Source organism: Rhinolophus ferrumequinum, chromosome 17 (genome assembly GCF_004115265.2).
Source record: "Rhinolophus ferrumequinum isolate MPI-CBG mRhiFer1 chromosome 17, mRhiFer1_v1.p, whole genome shotgun sequence".
Lineage (NCBI taxonomy): Eukaryota > Metazoa > Chordata > Mammalia > Chiroptera > Rhinolophidae > Rhinolophus > Rhinolophus ferrumequinum.
In genome coordinates, this window is record NC_046300.1 from 56,164,357 (window position 1) to 56,185,473 (window position 21,117).

At 39.7% G+C, this 21,117-nt stretch overlaps 1 protein-coding gene and 1 pseudogene across 3 annotated transcripts in view; one reads left to right on the top strand and one right to left on the bottom strand.

Moving 5' to 3' along the window:
• PTPRG (protein tyrosine phosphatase receptor type G) overlaps positions 1–21,117 on the top strand; it is a 685,327-nt gene that overhangs the window by 399,729 nt on the left and 264,481 nt on the right. For all 3 annotated transcript variants that reach the window (XM_033132046.1, XM_033132048.1, XM_033132047.1), the window contains exon 4: positions 864–1,012. In XM_033132046.1, the coding sequence (XP_032987937.1) occupies positions 864–1,012 (149 nt within the window). The remainder of the gene's footprint in view (positions 1–863; positions 1,013–21,117) is intronic.
• Positions 18,782–18,917, bottom strand: LOC117037374 (uncharacterized; annotated as a pseudogene).

The window sequence follows — 21,117 nt, forward strand, 5'->3', positions numbered from 1 at the left end:
AAAATATGTTTTTTAGGCATTTGGATATTACATTCCTTTTGGAAAAACTAATTTTCTGTTAGTATAAGTCAAGTTATTTGTTCTTGGTTTCTCATTCCCGTGTTTTAAGGGAGAGGGGTGTGTTCTTGAAATTTAGGGTTTGAATTGATTTAGGTTCCCTGTGGGCATCATAGACATTCTTACATGTTCTTTTAGATAGGCCAAGGGAATTTTCTTATACTTGGAATGAATAGAAACAGTAAGGTAAATCTAGTTATTTGCAGTTGTTTGAGTGAGTCAATGAGTAGAGTTTTCACTGCCCTTTCCTGGGCACCATTAATCAAATACAATGAAGGCAATATCCAGTCCCTGCTACCTTCTCACTGTTTTTGCCTTAACAGTGGAAGAACCTGCACATTTTCTGATATCTTGCCTCACTGTTTTAATCAAAGAAATGTGCCTCTCACACCTGGCTTACATTATATATTTCTCATCTCCTTCCAGACCTTGGATCTTGGGGGTAAGCCCCAGTTATGTCGTTCTCCAGGTAACTTTGATTATCAAGAAGATTTAGGAGACCCTGATTCAGAGTGACTTACTCTGTCATCGTTTTCCAGTGTTTTCCATCTGTTAAATGGATAGGAAATTCCGAGACCATTCCCCGGGAATTTTCATGCTTTGGAATCAACTGGTGCTTGAGAGAATTCTGCAACTAGAATGTGCTAATTTATTCAGACTAGTTGTTTTTGACTTGTTTTTTAACAGGTACGTGAGGAAATAATTCACATCAAACAATCATGAACTAATATTATTTGAAGGCACATAAATCTTTCAAGTTTGATTTTGAAACTCACTTTGTGTCTCTCCCCTTCCATTTTATACAGTTGCCATCCTTCTGAAGGACGATTATTTTGTCAGCGGCGCTGGCCTCCCTGGCAGATTCAAGGCCGAGAAGGTAGAATTTCACTGGGGCCATAGCAACGGCTCCGCGGGCTCTGAACACAGCATCAATGGCAGGCGGTTTCCTGTTGAGGTGAGAGAATCTTGCGATGTCAAACTGGAGCTGTGCATCAGGTCTTTACATTAATGAGATGCTTTGTCTTTACCACCAGTCATTTTGTAAATCAAACTTGTACCGTCCCTACCTTTGCGTCTGGAAATCTTTTATGTGCATACAGCATGACAGGTGAATATCCATCCTCCAGTGTCTCATCTTTGTTTATCTGGAGAAGCATGTAGACATCATGGTTCTAGTAGGTTCACCTCTGGTCACTGAGGTATTTGTTTCATTTGATGCAGTTTCTTTTCCCTGTCGATTTCTGAAACCCTGCTTTTTAAAGGTGAAATTCTGTATGAAACTCAGGTGACTTCATTTTTACCCTTTAGAAAAGAGACAGGTTAGTTGATACATGAAGAACAGTCTCAGAATATTCTTTCATAGGGAAGCTGTTTTAAGGTTTGTTTGCTCCTGTCAGCTGTTGAAAAAGAGTACTCGGCCGTTGGTGGTGTGATTCTGTGTTAACTTTGCTGAGATTGAGGGTGACATTTTGCCTCCCCTGTGTCAGTTTTCAGAAAGATCTGTGCTGCTCTACAGAAGAAAGGTGTGGGTGCAGTAGGTCATGTGTTTCTTTTTGGTGAAGGAGGGAGGGGGAAGAGCAAGTCTCCGGACTCCTTTGTCAGGGCGGGACAGTGACAGAACACCCCTGCCCTGTCTAACCTTATTTTTACCTTTAATCGTGATTGGGACGTGAATATTCTTTTGTTGGGACACCCTGGTTTGCTGATTGTTTGGTTCCCCATGTGGTAAGCTTTACAAGTTTATGGAAGAACAGAATGGGTGTACATTCGAGCCTATGGTTGGACTTGAATATGGGATGATAGCGCTTAGTGTTTTATAACTTCTATTAAGTCATGACTTACTTTGATAATCTGATAAATACTTGACACTCCCATCCTTAGAGAAAATGCATGTATGGACACACAGATTTGCACATCATGTATAGGATATCCTCCCTCACCCTAGCTCCGCAAGCCCATTCACGGGCTCTTTAGGTTCCTTGAACCTTAGCTGAAGATCCCTACAAGACGAGAAAATCAGTAATATTTGTTTGTTTATAGATACCCGTATTCATGGATAGATGTGTTTCTTCTCTGTAATTGCTGGAGAAACCAGAGATAACTGAGAAAATGCTTCTTGTTTTTTCTTGTGTAGCTGAGAAATTCTCAGTAAGAAAAATTCTTCCTGTATGAGGATTCATCATCTATCTGTGGGACTTCCTGTCCTACTCACAGTAATTATAAGTCTCATGAGTAGGGTTTTTCTAAATGGTCTCTTCTCCTCCCTTTAAATGGAATGAATGGATCATTTCTTAGAAGTTTTAGCTCTATTTGTACTTGGAAAACTTGATTCCTAGAAGCAAGATTACATCATATTTTTAAGTTTGGGCTTTCCCTTCTGTTTTTACTGACGGGTTCCCCTGGGCAGTGTGAGCGGAAGGGATGGTTTGTATCCAGCTAGCTTTGCTCTAAAGCCTCTTTATCTTAGAATTGGGTTCCTATTTGTTCAGTTAGTGTTGTTTTGGACAAAAGACCTGAGCTTGAAAGTTTGAAAACTTATTTTGGCAGCCACCTTGGAAAAGAACTCTGGAGCTGGGAGCTAAGAACTTCCACCTCATTCGTAATCACACTCCCTCATGCCAAAACGGGCCTGTCTCCTCCTCCCATTTGATTCTGGAAAAATACATAGACTAGATGCATATTCTTTTGGGAACTTATTACTTTAAGTGAATGTTAGGTCAACTACGGGCATGGTCAAAGCAGCCAGGAGCCAAGTCAGACCCCTCTGCCAAGTCAGACCCCTCCTCGCATGACGGAAACTGAGGCCCCTGGCGTTTCCCCGAAAAGGCAGCAGACCACTGGTGCGATAAACAACTCCCAGATGCAGCTGCCCATGCCCGATCTGCGCTGGGGGGGCCTGCTCATCTGCCACCTCACTCAGCCAACCCCCACCCCAAACACTGCATATATGCCTCCCTTGCTCTGCCCTGGGCGCGACTTCACCAGCCCCGTCTGCAGATCGGTGAACCTTACCCGGGGGCGCAGAATAAAGCACTCACCTTTCTCAACCCGCCTGACTCTCTTAGCCTCATTATCTCGCCGCAAGCCTTACAGTGAATATTTCAGTTTTCTTTTATTCAAAGAGTGCCATGAAATTCAGAAGCTAATGAGAAACGGCAGCTACAATGCCCAGACTTATGGTTTGACCAAGTTATTTGAATTTATTTCTTTTAAGTAATGTCAGATGGTAAGGCTGCCTATATTAATTGGGTTTCTCATCCAAGCCCATCTGGTTCATAGCTTTTCTTTTTTCTTTCTTTTTTAATGTGATAAACATGTTACTTAGTGGATATACTTAGAGGCACTTGAATTTCAGAGATCAAAGGTAACAGGATCAAACTTAACTTTAAAATATGAACATAAAAGTTGCTCACTTTTGCCCAAAACACGTCTGTAATATTTTATGTTAAATTGCTTTATTTGAGCTCTTTATCAATACCAGCACTTCCTGAGATTTTTGCACTATTTGAACATATCAGACTTGGTTTATTTCTTTCCATATAATTACATTGTTTTCTGAGAAATTAAAATTAAGGTAAGATAATGTATCAAGTGGTGATTTATCAGCGTTCCAGATATTGTGTGTTTGTCTTGTATACTGCATCAGAGAAGAGTCCTTGTGGAAGATTGTACTAGGATTGTTCTCTCAACTGGAGACAGTGTTCCTCCCCCCGGGGGACATTCTGCATTGTCTGGGGACATCTTTGGTTGTCACCGTTGTGGGCAGTGGTTCGGTACTAGCATCTAGTGGATAGAGGCTAGGGGATGTTGCTAAACATCCCAGTTCATAGGACAGCCCCCACGACAAAGAATTCTCTTGCCCAAAATGTTACTGTTGTGAGACTCTTGGGTAGAGAAAGCAGTGTGTTTAGTGGCACGGAGCCTTCCTTTATTCGTGTGGCATTGTTTTAAGTGCATTTGAATAATTGAATAATGAGGACTGATTGCTTGAGGAGTTGTTCCATCCTCTTGTGATTTTGAGGGAAGAAATGTACCTTGCCTTCTGGGTAAGAGCATTGCTAGTTCTGGTTGCTTTAGATTCCCCTTAAGATAAAGTCAAGATATTTGGTGTTTCAACAGCTGCCTCAGTGCATCAGCTCTGCAGGTGGAATTTTAAACATATGCCCCACAAGAATCTGGATCTGCTCCCTGAGGATAAATTGCAACAAACCCAATTTTGTAGGTTTTGCTGCTTCCCAGGAATTCTTTGAGGTCATCTCCAACTCTACACATCCAGAAATTAGACCTCTCCACATTTTCCTGGCTGCAATCCTAGACTCGGTCTTGTAGTTCCTACGCTTAAAAACATCCAGTCTAATAGAAAAATAAATGTCCTTGTCAAAACAAAACCAAAGCCCTTTAATCGCCAGCCAGCATTGTTTACAGCTCAGTTAGGAAAGCAAGTTGGAATCAGATCACAATGCCATGCCTGGGAGACTAGACGCAATTTGGATCCTTAGACATCCTCACCGCCTATTATTCAGGTTTATTTCTTGCCTAGCACCAACTTCTTCTTGAGTGCCTTTTGTCATCGTAGGTGCTGGGTTACAAAGGTAAACCAGAAGGATAGAGTCCCTACCCTTGATCTAGTCATGACACAGAAACTGAACAAGCAGTCACATAAATAGCTGTGTGATATCAGTTCTGATAATGTCTCTAAAGGAGAGCTGGAAAACCTCTATGGAGACATGTTTATAAAGATATAGTATATTTATCAAGCAATATTTACTAAAATGGAAGAGCTGTATTGGACCCTGCTTGTAGAACAGGGATATGCAAAGGCCATGAGGCAGGTGATTCTTAGTAAATTCAAGGAGTAAAGAGAGACCAGTGGAGGTTTTGGTAGGCGGGGTAATGCCTTCACTCCCAAATCCACTTTACATGACAAAAGGGACTTCAGTGTCTTTAAAGTCAGAAGGCTCAGGATATTCTAGTAATTAAAACACTGGAATCAGACTGTCCTGTTCTAGTTCTTCCATAGCTACTCAACTTTGTGTTTTCTGTCTCATCACAGTTAGGACAGGTTCTGTCCTATCCTAAATTTTCTCCCTTTCCCATACTCATTCCCTGTTCTGTGATTGGTAACTTAAGTGAATGTTCCTGTAACACTGATAAGAATTGAATCATTCAGTGTTTCCACTAATAACTAAAGGTGGAGTTAAGGCAAAGAGAAATCTCCAGATAAAACCTCTGAGAGCTCCACTAAAGAGCAGGTTCGTTGCATGCTTGTTGTCTGCGGTAATTAAAATCTTGTTTATTACAATTAGAGATTGCAGGAGTTGTTGATTCAGACTTATTGGTGCTTCATGAGTTGAAGTCTTCAGTAAGCTTAAATGATCCAAATTGATTGTGTGTGCCCTTTCCAGTGAAACCCACAGCTGGTTCATTTCAGCTCCGTCTAGAGCGTCTTAGCAAGTGAATAGAGGCAAAGACATTTTCCCTAATATATACCAAGCACACATAACCATATGGTGCAGGTCTGCAGTCTCTTAACGGAAACCCTTGAGGCCAGATGTTTTAGAATTTGGAATCTCCTTTTTAGAAAGGTATTATGTGCATATGCTGTTTTATTACAGAGGACATGTAGGATCTGAGACTATACGTACCCCTGGAATCCATTGATATTTCTGCAACATGCAGATGAATATTCACACTAAGGAAATATCAATATTCTAAATTGCGTTACATCTCTTCACATCAGGTTTTCCCACCGAATTACTCTTTGCCCCCAAATCATAAATAACAGCAATAACTAACCACCTCTGGTCTTAGACGCTTTTGAGATTTCATGATCACTGATGAAGGACTGATGGACTTGGGTTTGAAAATCTGGTCCCATAGCATGGCACTGGTGTTTCATGCCCCAAAGAGCATGCAGTTACAACCATGACAAAAGCACCTGGGCTTATTTGTTTACCTGGTAGGCTAGATGTGTCAAGGTGCTGCTCTCATCTTCCTCCCTGCTCTGTTGTGATAGATACAAAAGTCTTAGTCAAACTTAAGGTTCGTCCAGGGACAAAAAGCTGCTAGTCTTTGGCTGACCTTGTTCTGTGGTTCATTTCTAGTTTAGCATTCTGTTTGGGTCTGCAGTTGTATTTTTTGTGAAAGGGATCGTGGTTCTTCTTATGCTTCTGTTATATTCTGGTTAGACTGTTATCTTGCGTTGGCCTTCTGGGTTTTGTCCCAAGGGAACTGCCTCTGCCTGCCTTCTCCCAGGTGAGCTCATGCACTCGTGACACACACAAAGGTATCACAGAGTATCACCCTCTCTACACTCATGCAAGTGTGGCAGGCTGCTACCGAACTCACAGGTGGACCAGTTCAGCCAGAGGTTGAGCTCCCACATTGATCCCTGGTTCCAGCAACCTGGTGTTCTAGAGCATTCAGTTGGGCTAGCACTCCTTTATGTATCGCTTTTTTGCTGCTGGAAGTTAATTTAGATGTACGAAATGCCTTCTTGAAGATTCATTTTGGACATTGGCTTATTAAAGTCTTTGAAGAGTCTACCATTGAAGAAATCTGTTTATCTTTGTTTAACTCAGAGTTTTTCCAAACTTATATGACCACTGTCCCTCTCCTTTTTTCATGTAAGTTAGTAATATCAGTCTTTTGGGAATGAGGCTTTGATCTTTCTCCTCTCCTTCTTTAGTCCATATTCATTGTAAGAAATGGAGTCCTGTTCAAATAAATGTTTTCAGGGGACACCAGTGATAATTTGGGTTTTAAATATCTTGAAAATTATAAAACCAATTTGCTTGTACACAAAGTAGTTGTTTATTGTCTTTGTTAATTTGATACTATCTTAATTTGTCTTTAGAGAGAACTGCCATTAACGAGGACTGTCATTAAAGGGAAATTGAGCATTTTCTACTAAAAATAACTTTTGCAACATCACACATTTTCTTCCCTCATCCTTTACTTAAATTCCTGGAATTGTTGCAGGTTCTCTGAAACATTGCTTTGTTCCTAGAGAGTCCTTTGTTGATGGAGCTCAAGACAGTGTTCGTTTTCCTTGTTTTGCCCCCTCTTGGAGCACGGGCAATGTTAGACATGGTTCTGCGGTTACCTGTTGTTTGCTGTTCTGTGGTGGAGTTAATTGTGTTTACCTCTGTAGTGACTTCCATCAAATTGCAAGGGAATTGGTTGAGAATTAATTAATGACTTTATTGAAATAAAGATTCCATTTCAGAGCAGAATGTTTCATCCTTTACTAGTAAAATATTTAATCTCCATCTGGCCGATCTTTTATGTGTATGTCCTGTATTAATTAAGAGGAACGTTTGAGGAGGCCCCAGTACTTAGAGCACGCTCGGTAGGGAAGTGAATTCTGGTTGTACACAGCCGGAGAACAGGTTTTGTGTGGTAAAAGCATCCCTGGTCCCTGGTGTGGTAAATCTCTGTGAAGTCTGACAGTCCTCGTCACGCACAATCATCCTCTCATGTGAACTTGGCTCAGGGCTGTTTGCTGGTGTGTCACTGACATGTGGCGTGCTGAGAACTGACTGAATCACACTGAGACTCACAGACAAGCAGATAACACTCTCTAAAATGAAAACCTGGTGAAACTGGAGATACTCTCCATATAGAAACTTGGTGACTCGAGGGGGCCCTCAGACAACCAGAGAGAAGGCTTAGGGTGGCAGCGATGGTGCTGGAGTTGTGGTTCTGGTGGTTATAACTGTAATGATAATATTGTAGATACTATTTAATAGGCATTATGTGTGTCAGTTACCTCATTTAATTTTCCCATCAGCCTAATGAGTGACGAGCCTTACAATACCCATCTTAAAGATGGGACAACTGAGCCTTTGGGAAGATAATGGACTTGGATGAGATTTACTGTAGGTACTCCGGAATCCTTGTTCCAGTGTCTCCAAAATCTGAACCAGCATTCTTTTTGTTTAATAAGTCATTTTGGTTTTTTTCTTGTCATTTTTTTGTTTTGTTTTTTGTTATCTTCAAATTGTTCTTAGAATCACCAATGCAGTGGAAATAATTATGTGGGAATTTTAACTGCTGTTTATTGTATAACAGGAAAGAAAAAAAATCAGAGGGCTTCAATTGATCAGTGATGATTGAACCAGTAGTAAAACATACAGAGAGGAGAGGGGAAAGGAACAGAAAACAAGATCAGCTCTTTGCTTACAGATATCTGTAGAAAACACTGCACATTTATCTGGATTAACAACTTTAGTTTATTTTTAATCACATAGAGCAACACTGTTTGATAGAAAATATAATGTGAGCCATACATTGTAATGTAAAATTTTTGGTAGCCACATTAAAAGAGGTAAAAAGAAACAAGTGATTTTATTTAATTTTAATAATTTATTTAATTTTATATAATTTATATAATTGTTATAAAATCAATTAAAAACTGTAATATATTTTTATAATCTATTTTAACCCTAATACGTTGAAATATTACTGTTTCGACATGGAATCAGTATAAAATTTATCACTGAGATATTTCAGATTCTATTTTGTGTAGTATCTTTGAAATCTGGTGTGCATTTTGTACTTACAGCATATCTTGATGCAGACTGGCCACATTTCAAACGCCCAATAGCCAGGCAGCCAGTGGCTACTGTACTGAAATATGCAGACTTATGGGCTCCTTCTCACACTAAGGGAATTTAGAGAATAAACTTGCCAAAAGACTAAAAATTCTTTAGGAGGAATTTTTATACGGTGGTAATTATTGCACTTTTCCTCTTCCAACGAAGAAGTATATAGAGTAGTTCAGTTTTGCATTGGGATCTGACATGGTTGTTGAAAAGCCTTCACCTAGGAGTGGTACAGGCTTCATTCTTTCTAAGCTTTAAGTTTTTCCGTATCTATCTATCTATCTATCTATCTATCTATCTATCTATCTATCTATCTATCTATCTATGTCTTTACAACATTTGTTCCTGGGGCTTTGAACACTATTCTTTTGAGAATCTACTTCCAAGCTGGGGAGCTCAAGCTGGCTGGGAGCCCTTTGTGCACTAAAGGTACCGCAGGCGGCCAGGTCAGGTGTGTTTACTGTAAGTTCAGATCAAGGAGATTTATGGGCTTATGGCTCAGAAATGCCCTCCCTCCTACAATTTTTTTCTTTTTTTTGGTCCCGTCAACATTTGAGCAGGAAGGTTTGAAGCCATCTTAAATCTAAAGGCTTTAGCAAGTTCTTTAGTGTCACCATCACTCAGAAAGGACAGTCAGAAAGATTTATAAGAAATAGAAAGAAGTCAAGATTGAAAGAAAGTCTATTTCCGCCCTCCCCTTTCGATCCCCAGCATGGAATGTCGCAGTGCCTGCCTTTAATGGAATAGGGAGGAGATTCCTGAAGGTTCCCTCTGGATTGCGTGGCCCTAGCACTGTGTTGGGCACAGATATTGCTCTGGGTACATTTACTGCGATGTATGGAGACCAGCTGGGCAAATGCACCAAAACCCTATTTTATTTAAAGATCTAAATTTCATCTCTTGACTGTTTGAGGATGTCTTAGAACACAGGGCTTTACAACTTTGGTTTATACATGGAAGATATTTGGGTTAATAATAAAATAAGCTCTAAATCCCAGCTCTTACTATGCAGGTAGACCTTTGATTTCTGAATCTTCCTATTTAAACCTTTACTGCACTGGTTTGTAAAGTTCAGTATTTCAAGGAAGCTGAGTTCATGCCTCAGTGTTCACCCCAAGGCTTGGGGTGAAAGAAAATTCATCCCATAATCTGACATTTCTCAGCCTGTTTCTGCCTTTGAATTTTGCTCCCCTCTTCCTCCCTCTTTCTCTTTTTTCACCACTTTATTTGTGTGTAGCTATTGTCAGGGTAAGTGTGGACTGAAATACCCTAACCATACATATGTGCTCTCAGTATATTTTCTGGATTCTTGTTAGCCCGTCTAAATGCTCTATGTAAAAAGTGATGTGTGATCAGATGTACCTGTTTAGGAAACGCTGTGTAATATGTCTCCCTCTCATAGCTTGTTAACGGGCTAGCAGTAAAATTATATTGAGAAATATTCCGGTAGAGGAACATGCTTTACTTTTCCTTTTACCAGGAACCTCCCAAACTTCATTGGCCACGGAACTCTTTTTATTTGTATATCCTGAGAGACTAATCATGAGGGGAATACACAGGGGAGATGCTGCCCCAGGCAGTTGGGAAGAGAGCCCCTTTCCATGCCCTGATGCTATGCAATATATGTAAATTACTTCCTGGCGATGGTCTTGGTTTCTAAATGATCAGCAGTGTTTGTTCATTCAGTACATGAATGTGGTTCCCTGTACACATCAGTACAGAACTGGTTCCCTGTGTGGGACACCAGGTGCCCTGGCCTCAGGGCACTTTGATTTCAGCAGCTGGTAAGTCCTTGAGGCAGAGCCCCCCTGGCCTAGTAGAGCGAGCAAGAGGCAGAGTGAATGCAGTCAGCAGATGGGTCAGGTTCTGATGACAGGAGGCCTTGTGGAGTGTGGGCAGCTCCGCAGCTTTTACTCCGGGACAGAAGGGAAGCCCTTGGGATAGTCTCAGCAAAGGAGCGACATTATCTGTCTTCTCTTTCAGAAGGATCCCTCTGGCTGCACTTGAAAGTAGGAAACACCTGTGGACACTGAAGTCAGAAGATGATTATAATATTTCCAGAGAGGTGATGGTAGCTGAGGCCAGAGATGGGTGCAGTGGGAAGAGGTTGACTTCTGATTGTTTTGAGGGAAGAACATGCTAATCAAGGGAGATAGGATAGTGATGTTACCTCAGGTGATAATTTCTTCATAAAACAAGCAAATCGAGGAGAGAAAGTCATTGGTAACTGACCAGTCTGTAAAATATAGCATTGCATTTGGTTTTTAATATTTCTTTTAAATACTTGATTATATACTATTGAAATTTTATTTGTGTAAAGTGTATTACACACCAATTTTATTGCATAATATGTTAGACACTAAAGAAGACTAACATAGCAAAGTGATGAAACATAATGATAATAAAACAAACTCCCCTCTTGGAGGCTTACTTTGGGTTAGGAGATGTCGCGTGCTTGGAGCAGGGCATGGCGTACTCTAAGAGTTTATCAGTGTTAGCCGTTAGTGTCTTGTTACGTTACACGGCAGATCCTCAGTCCATCCGTTTCTTTTCTCTTCCATTCTTTCCACTTTGGTTCAAGCCATCACCATCACTGTAGACTCCTAAAACATTTCTCTTGCCTCCCACAATCCACTTCGTATACAGGAACCCAAGTTTACTTTTAAGTATGTGAATTGCATTACATTTTCTTTTTATTATTAAAATCTTCCCGTGGTTTCCTATCTGCTGTTGAATAAATCCAAAGATCCTACCTACTTGATCTGGCTACTCGTTCATTCCACTACCCATGCTCCCCATCTTGTTTTCAGTGGCTGTTTCCTCAGTCCAGAATGTTCTCTCCCTGGTTATTCTTCTTGTGGCTCATTCCATTCCAAGTCCTACCCATTATAACATTGCATGCTCTCCCTCTTTCCAACTCAGTCACTTTCCTTTCTATTACCCAGTTTCATTTTCTTAGCACCCATCACTTTTTGAAATTACTTATTGATTTGTTTACTTGTTTATTAACTCACCTCCTTCACACACACACACACACACACACACACACACACACAGCATGTAAGCTTCTGGAGGAGAGAGGAGTCTGTCCATCTTGATGAATTTTGGCGCTGATGAGTACAGTCCCATAAAAGGGTTAGCAATAATACATGTTAAGAAGCCAACATTCTCGTATCCTATCTTCATCTTGTCTCAGTCGTTTAAAAGACAAGGAACTCTAATCCCTGAGAATGAAAAGTTGTAATTCACTCATAAGAGGGATGTTTAAAGAAGCAAGTCCTCCCCCAAAACTACCACTTGTATTAAGGACGTGAAAGACCCAACTAAATTAGTTACTCCCAAATAAACACATCCATCCTGTTGCCTCATGCTGCTAGGCTGAGGATTCGTTGTGCAGCTCACAAAGTGATCTCTTTAAGGTCTGTTCTTCTACAGTGCAGCTTATATTCACAACTATTCTATCTTCATATCGAGGCAGAATGTTCCAATTAGTCAGCGAGGTCCAGGTTTTTGGGAGCTGTTCATCCGTACATGAGCAGTGACTGTAGCCGAATTCAAAGGCATGCCTTTGGGGATTTTAGGTTGAGATTATCAGTTTCATTCATGAGCTCAGGCAGGAGCCCTGCGAATTGTGTGCTGCATTTTTCTGCAGGTTCATTCACTAGAACATTCTCCAGTTCCCGTACACAAAGAATAATAAAGTTGCCAGGTTCTTCCCTGTGCCCCACCCTCAGCCCATCCCAGACAGTGCCTTCCTCTGTATTCACTGAGAACTAGGATTGTGGTAAGCATTTGGGAATTTCATAGTGAACAAGACAAATAAAGCCCTTGACTTCATGGCCCCCAAGAGGCCAAGCAGAGTGAATCTTAACCGGAATTTACATCAAAATCAAACGGGCTTTTTTTTTTTCCCAAAACTAAATTCAAGTCATTTTTACTCATTCCATATTATTGGTGAAAGAACGCAACAGAACAAAAACTCTGAATTGACGGTCTGTTTTCCACATTCAAATAAAATGTTTTGTATCCTTAACGTGGACACCAATGCTTCTCCACTCTGCTCAATCTCACTGTTTCCTTTCGATGGTTTACTAGAATCCCATGATGTAGGCAGGAACTGGATTTGGAGTCAAATTTAATAGACGATTTGTAGACTCTGGGGGTGTTGTCCCTGCTTTCCAGTAGTCCAGTATCTTATAATCATTGACTGAGGGCTACCGCGTCAATCTCAGAAGTGCCTGAAATGCCATCATTTGAATTAAGGTGTTGCTACTTCTTCAGATGCTAATGGTAAGAGGAAGAGCAAAATATGAGATTTCTCTCTGCTGAACACATTAATAAAACTCAACAGATCCTGATCCGGTGGCAACTAGTAAAGAGCAAGGCGTCACTTGGAATGAGATGTGTAAGGTAAAATGAGAGGACACAGGGAGGGCAGGGCTGGCTGAGCCGCTTCCCAGGACAGAAGAAGGCCCCATCCCACCGGTGTGAGGCGAGCAAGGCCTGCAAGAGGAAGCGTTATGTTTAGAAGACACACTGGTTTTGTCGCTGGCCTGGCCATAGGCGAGTCTGCCTCACCTGGAGAGCAGCTGCCTGGCGTGAACAGCGGTGTGCCGACAGAGTGTGATGGTGGCTCTGGGTGTTTTGGAAGGGGGTCACCTTAGGTATTGGGGAGCGTAGAATGGAGCCAGGACCAATAGAAATAGGCTCTACTAAATAAAGAAACTGATTACTACTGGGGCCAAGCCCCCAGGCCAGCCTCAGATGCTTATCAGGGTTCCTGTTCAAAATCTCATTCCCTCAGTCCTTCTGGGGACCTCCTGAAATCAGGTGTTGAGGAGTAAACGATATTCCCCTATAGTTCTATCAGAACAACTCCTGGGACAACAATAATAATTATCTTTTCAAAAACTACTTACTATGTGAACTTAGAGCTCTCTACATGTATGAGTATTGTATCATTTAATCGTCACTTATTAAAGACATCTTTTCATGCAAACAATAGTTAATAACCAGTGTCTCTGTTTTTCTAAGAGTCATCCTGATGGAAATCTCTGTAGAGCCTAAAGTTGTCTTGATAGAAATCTCTTAAGGAGCCTGGGTGGAGTCTGAGCTTTGGCGCCACTTTTTACTGATCACAGATGATCTCTGTTATCATTTTCATCTATTTTTTTTCCAGTGTTTAGCAGGGGGCTGGGGGTGGAGATAAAAGTATAGTCAGTATCAAAGTGAATATGATCATAGCTAGCTTTATCACTTCACGTTATGAATATTTTCCATATTTTGAAATATTCTTCACTTCTTCAAAAATGAATTTTCTTACGTGTACCTTACTGCATTCCACAAATTTTTCACAAATAGCTCATTTTACTTTAAGATTAGGTAAGAGCTAATGGAACAATGGGCCTAATTTAATGGCATTTCTGAGACCTTATTTTTTCTAAGCAGAAACAAGTACAAAGGTAGCATATGAAAGCAGAAAATTTTTTTCTCAAAATGCAAATAAATGGTTTTATGGTCTTTTGATTATCAAAGTAATGTATGTTCATTATAAAATAGTTCAAACAATATATGTGTGGGTTAAGAAGAAAGTATGTGTTTTTCCTGAAAACACATAACACTCTTTAGAAATGCCAGTTTGCTGCAGTTTTATAGGCTCATTTCTACTTGCTAGAGAATGGAAATCTTTTTTTGTCAGTAAGTAGTTAGGTTCTGAGATTACTGGGGTTTGAATTTCATTATTAGCAGGAAGACTTTGGGCATCTCTTTAACCTGTTCCTTTATCTATAAACTGATATTTAATACTAATTTCCACCTGATGAGACTTTTTGGAGGAATTAAAAGTATGCAATTTATAAAACGCCTAGTTTAGTGTCCATAGTAGATAATCAATACATTTTTGCTTCAATAAATTTGTGTGGATGTGACAATTTATTTTAGCTGTGCCTTGTTGATGACCATTTTGGCTGTTCCCATTTTTCCGCTGTTAGAAACATCATAGTACTATGTTGGGCGTGTATTTGGGATAAACTCACTTTCTCTAGAGACCAGCTGACGTGAAGGTGAAAGGTAGAAATCCAAAATGCTGTTTGGTTTGTTCACATTTGGGAATAGAAGCCAATGTTAGCCAGAACTTCTGGCTTTTTCTATAAAGAAGCTGGAAATCTATTTGAAAAAGCAAAAAATCTCTGTATTTTTATGTATATTACATCCTTTGTGTAAAATATACTACCTTGACCATCACAACTTGTTGTTGAGCTAGAACTCGTGATCAGTTAGCCAGGATGTTTAATCTCAAAGCTCACTGTCTGCCTTTGCCCTCATGAATTAAGAATGTTCCGGATGCTATATGAAGTTAATTAGCTTGGTATTATATGATAATATAATTTTTGTGGTTTTTATATATAAATTCTGAAACTGTTTATAGTAATAATAATTACTTTCCCAGGAAGCAAAGTTCCTAATATGGGTCTAATAAACCTCCTGAAATTACATGTGAAATTTTGTATGTTTAGATGTCTTCTCTTTTTATTTATTTTTTTTATTTAGTGCCTCATTCAGACTCTAGTATTGTTTTCTGATACTCCTCTCTCCATCCCTCCAAAAACAGTAAAGAATCTGGAGAGAAAGGAACAGATTTTTTTCTATAGGACTAATTTGTTTTTTACTTCCACATGTACGGAATATGTAAAATTTACATAAAATTTTCTTCATAACCTCATTACTAGTCTCCTGAATTTTCTAGAGTTCTGTAAGCTGTCAGTAAACTGGCTGTTCTACCAGCACCAGCAGGCAGGGACTAGAACTGCCCTCTTGTTAACTTCTGTACCCTCAGTGTCAAGCACAAAGCTTGTAGGTTGTAGGACCTATTTAAATTTTTTGCAGAATAAAAGAATGAAGTCCACTGCTCTTTACTTAATTAATTTAGACATAGAAGGAGTCTTCCAGCTCAGGTTCACAAGAAGGAGCTTACAAAATGTCTCTATCTTTTAGTCACATCTAGTTCTAGTGCCAGCATGTGGCATACCAGAATCAGTATTGATGGGCATTTTGTTTTGACATACTGACTGGCAGGCACAATGCTTGTCACCTTCCCTTGGCTCAGGAGAGGGTGGAAAGTTCAGCAGGTTTTACCCAACAGGCTTTGTTCAATTTAAGTAGATTATAGTGTGAATGATGGAGGTGGAGATCAGAACTGGCAGGGAGCTGGGATTTGAATAGGACCTTCAATTTATTTGACATGTCTAATGTTCTTATGAATGAGGATAGAACCCTGGTTTTTGGTGATAGGTAGAAAGATTGACTCCAGGATTGATAGAGTCTTGGGTGGATTAGTAAATCGATTTGCTAAGAGCTAGAATGATGCACCTTTTGGGTCTGAAATTCATCCAGCAACAGTTTAAGATTAAAAAAAAAAAACAACAAAAAACCCCCCCAAAACCTAAAAACCTAGTAGCACTAGTGTTTGAAAGGTATTTTGCATGTAGGGTATACTTGGCTTTTCTCTAGAACTATTATTTCTACAGAAATAAAAAACTATTACTTTAGTTAATAAAAATGGATAATTAATTGCTTGGTGATATGTTTACTTGAAGCCCTTTTCTGCCTGTTCTTTTTTAAAAAATGTGTTCTTCAACCTTCTTATTACATGTTGAAATAATATAAACAAATTCAAAACAAAACACTCATTACTTAGGAAGATACTTCACTAATTAATTAAATTTAACCTCAAAAGGCTACAGTTTAATTCTGTTGTTACATACATTGTGATTAAATTACCTGTTCTAAATAGTTTAATAAAACAGAAAAAACCAGTAGCAACAATGCCTATTATCTGTTCAGTAAATTATACTTCTGTGTCGTACTCATACCTAACCCTGAATAAACCTCAGATATATAAATATATTAATAAGAAGATATTGAGGTTTTTATCTTTATAGTCCAGACAGAAACATTGGGAAATCAGAACTCTTCCTTGGCTAAAAATGGAATTGATCAAAAACATTATGATGAAATTTATCTCAACTGTCCATTAGCACTACGGATACAAATGTATATTTTTTTGGTGTACAGCCATTTGGACATTTCGGCCAAAGACGCCTGTTTCTTCCAGTTGTCTTTACATCTTCTTACTGGGATTTCTCCAGCCATTTTTCTTCTAAAATTATTTGTAAATGCTCCATCTGCTTTGGAAAATGTTTATTGCCGTGCATTTCTCCCAAGTATTATTTTTGAATATGTATTTCTGCTCTCTCTTCATCATCTTTGCTTATTTCCATGTATACGTAAACACACAAACAAAAATAATTTGCAGATGTAGTTACCAGAAATGATTAAACTTTCTGAAATTTAGAGGTATCCAGAATCTGCCCTTTTTTTTTTCCTGCTATGGAAACCGAGGGAGATGGATTGTTTTGAGATCCCACAGCCAACACTGGCAATGCTAAGTCTTAAATTTGAAGAGGTTAAAATCTTCTTTCCTCATCTGTGGTAAACATTAGAGAAGATACTGGTTGTTATATTGTTTTAGAACATTGTAAACCCTGGATAAATGTAAGGTTTATCAAAAACACTAACAAGTCTACAAGATACTGTGCAATAATCCTTCAGTAGTAGTACTATTAACCCCATTTCTGTTGGGAAATAATTATGTCTTCAATGAATGTCTTATCTTAGGACACATGGTTGTTTTCTCAGACATCAAGAGGTTCAGAGAAGTCTAACTTTAGTCATTATTGGAAGGACAATTGAAATAAGTGTGTTTTGAGAATATCTATTTAGTGGACACCAACTCACTTTCATCGTTTTCCAAGTCTTTTTTGCTTTAATTCAGTATGTACGTTAGTTTAACTCAACCTGGTAGTAGTAACAAATGAATTTCTCTATCAAGACGCTGTTACTGATTCCCCACTTTTTCATGATGTAATTTATTTTGGCAATAGCTATAATAAAAGTTCACTACTTGATCTTTTTGGTATTTTTGCTAGAAAAAAAAAATTACATGTGCTTTTTTAATGCCAGGCAACTTCAAAAGACCGTTTGGCTGTGTTACTATAATTGACCGTTTTTGATTTTCCATTCCATCAAAGTTAGGTAGCCTGCGCTACCTGTGTTTAAGCAGAGATGGAATGGCTGGTAGACGCCAAGTGCTGTTGATCTGAATTTTCATTACCTGTGTGTGGATTTTCCAGTTTATTCACTTTTCTGTGAAATTTTTTGGCCATTTCACCACTTGTTATCCTTTCTATCAGGTGGGTATCTGAAGAATGAGAGTGAAAATTTTGGGACATAAGTCTTCCTTCTCTAATCCTTAACACGTTTTCTAATAGATAAGATTGATCAATTCATGAATAAATTTAAACTCAGTAGATCTGATAAATGCTTTAGAGTTAAATTCATATTCCTGGATTTAGGATCATGAATTGGGCTTTGTTTTTTGACCTGAGACTTTCCAATTTTCTAGTATCAGACAATGGGAAGTTATTCCACATTTTCAGTAATCATCTGTATTTTAACAGTAAGTTGTTACCTCTGTCATTTTGACCTAACTGCAGCAATTTCTTGTTGTTTATTAGCATGAGAGTTATCTTCCTGGAGTGTGAAACTCGTGCTTACGAGCCCAGTTAGAAGGAAGATGTTTAGTAATAAATAGGCTGGGAGTTAGACCAGAAGGTTTCCATATGTGGGCAGTGAAGTCAGAGTCAGACACTAATGGGGAGTGGACGAAGTACAAAAATGTCTCATATGTGGTGTCTGAGCTGTCACTACCCACCTCTTTGCTTAAGAGAAGAACTTACGGTAAAAATATTATAGGTCTGAATGCATATATGTAGCAACAAACATACAGATGTAGCGATGTTGCTATGAGGAACTTTGCTTTACGTGTTTGCTTCGGTGTTTGAGTACTTAGTTTTGCACTTTGGCAGAGGACTGGGAGGGCTCTTGAGAATGTTTGCTGTTTGTATTCCTCTATCTACAAGTTCTAGGAATTCTCAATTCAATACTACGTAAAACTATTTTTCTAGTTATTTTGATATTATTTTTCCTTCATCACAATAACCAAATTTTCATCTACTTTTTTGAATTCACATGACCTGGTTCTAATTTATTAGGACTTCAAAGAGGATCCAAAATTTTGTTTTGTTGACAAATGTAAAATGTAACCATTCTGGAGTAATTTTTTTCCCTTTGAATTTTTTTCATATGGATTCAATGATTCTACACTTGATCTTAGCCAAAAGGCCGAGAAGCGATGGATTCAATGATTCTAATGGTTTATCTCTTTAATTTCTACCTAGTCTTAAAAATCACCAACTTTCAGAATAACTCTTTTGAAATAATGTAAAACCCATCAATGTTTTAGCATAAAAGCAATAAAAGCAAATCTATTGGAAAAGGTTTTTGGGACAGTTTATGTAGAGTATTCCATGATTACCTTGCCAATTTTTATCAGAGTTAACAGGAGAAAACCTCAAGCAGTGTCTTCTTCAAGTATTGGCTTTTAGAAGGCAAAACTATTTTTATATTCTTTTTCATATTTTACCGACATATTTCTAATCACAAGTTGTTCAAAAGGTTAATAGAAATTGCAGTACTTTATTGTAATGATGTTTAAATGATTTCTTTTTCAGTAAAGGCTATGCTATTACAGACAAAAATGATTTTGCAATCCATGCATTAAACTTTGTGATGCCATCTGTCTTAAGACTTGGTAATCAATGGTGTGCGTTAGGCTAGTTTATTTCTCCTAGTTACTGGCATCACTGAATAAATAGCCATAATGGAATTGATCTCTTGGGCTGAAGCAGCTTTTATCACATACAAGGGTTTGATGATGACTGTATTAATCATTGGGCTTTGATTAGTCTTAGCTGTTCTTGGATACAGAGCTTTCTGTAACTTCATGCTTAAAAATTGAAAATGATTTTTCCTAGTCAAACGGCGGAGTAGGTAAACGCTGTGCTTGCCTCCTCTCGTGACCACATCAAAATTACAACTAAACTACAGAACACAAATCATTGAGAATCGCCTGAAGTCTAGCCAAGTCACAGCCCTACGACTAAAGATATACAGAAGAAGCCACTGTGTGACTGGAAGGAGGGACAGAGACACAGAATGGGCTGTTCCCACACCCACATGTGACCATTAATATTGGGAGTTTCCACTGCAGAGGTTGCCCCTGGAGGGGAGTGAGGGGTCCAAGCCCCACATTGGGCCCCCCAGCCTAGAGTTCCAGTGCCTGGGAGAGAAGTTCCCATAACTTCTGGCTGTGAAAACCAGTGGAGATTGTGGCTGAGTGAGACTAAGGTGGCTGTAGTTCCGGGCCCTGCTTTTAAAGGGTCCCTGCTCAGACTTAATCGCTGATGGACTCTCTAGCTCTGAGCTCCAGCACTGGGGCAGCAGCTTAGAGGACACCAGGGACATTAGGGGAGGAATTGAATTGTCTAGCTTCAAGGTGAGGGTTAGAAGGGCAGCTTTCTCCCAGAAAGAGGACTGGTGGAGACCCTTGTTTCTTTGTTGAGACCTCCTCCCTCCTAGGGTCCAAATGCAGGCAGCCTCTATATCCGAGTTTCCATCAACTTGGCTAACTCCGTTTGCCCTGCCCTGGTGATTCCCTGAGACCATGCCCCACCCAACTTGCAGACCCACCCAAGCCGCTACAAATGGCTTATCTTACTTAGTTCATGTTGCAGAGTTTTGTGAAATCTCCCAAAGGTTTACAAAATCTGAACAAGCATCATCTGGCCTTAGCGTGTCCCGTACCTCTTGCTGAGCAGCTGTAAGCCCGGCAATAGCCACAGCTGGGCTCATTTGTGACTTGGTCTCTGAAGGCACCTCCAAGTCCAGCATGGGTGGTGACCATCTGTGGATTGTTTTGTGGCTCATGCAAGGTAGCCCCGGGCAGGCACGGCTGCAGCTGAACTTGGCCTATGGCAGTGCCTCTCTTACAAAGCCCCAAGGATAACACACCCAGTATCCAGACTGAGCTAGAACACCCCTGTCTGCCTCTGTGGATGACACACCCAAAGAGCAGGCTGGCCAGGCACCAGAGTCCTGCCAATGTGAACCCTGCTCCGTAGGTTCAGCCCCTGCACCACAGCTCCTCCATTGTACTCACGGCCAATCCTTACAACCAATCAGCCTGCAGGTCAGTCCCACTGATGTGTCAACAGCATCCAAGGCTCAATTACAACAAGAGGGCACATACAACCCACACAGGGGACACACCTGGAGCATCCGGTTCAGGTGACCAGAGAGAATGTGCCACTGGGCTACACAGGACACTTATTACATAAGGCCATCCTATCCTGTTTCCAAAAATAAGACGTAGCCGGACCATCAGCTCTAATGCATCTTTTGGAGCAAAATTTAATATAAGAAATGGTATATATTATATTATGTTATATTATGACCCGGTCTTATCTTATAGTAAAATAATACCGGGTCTTATATT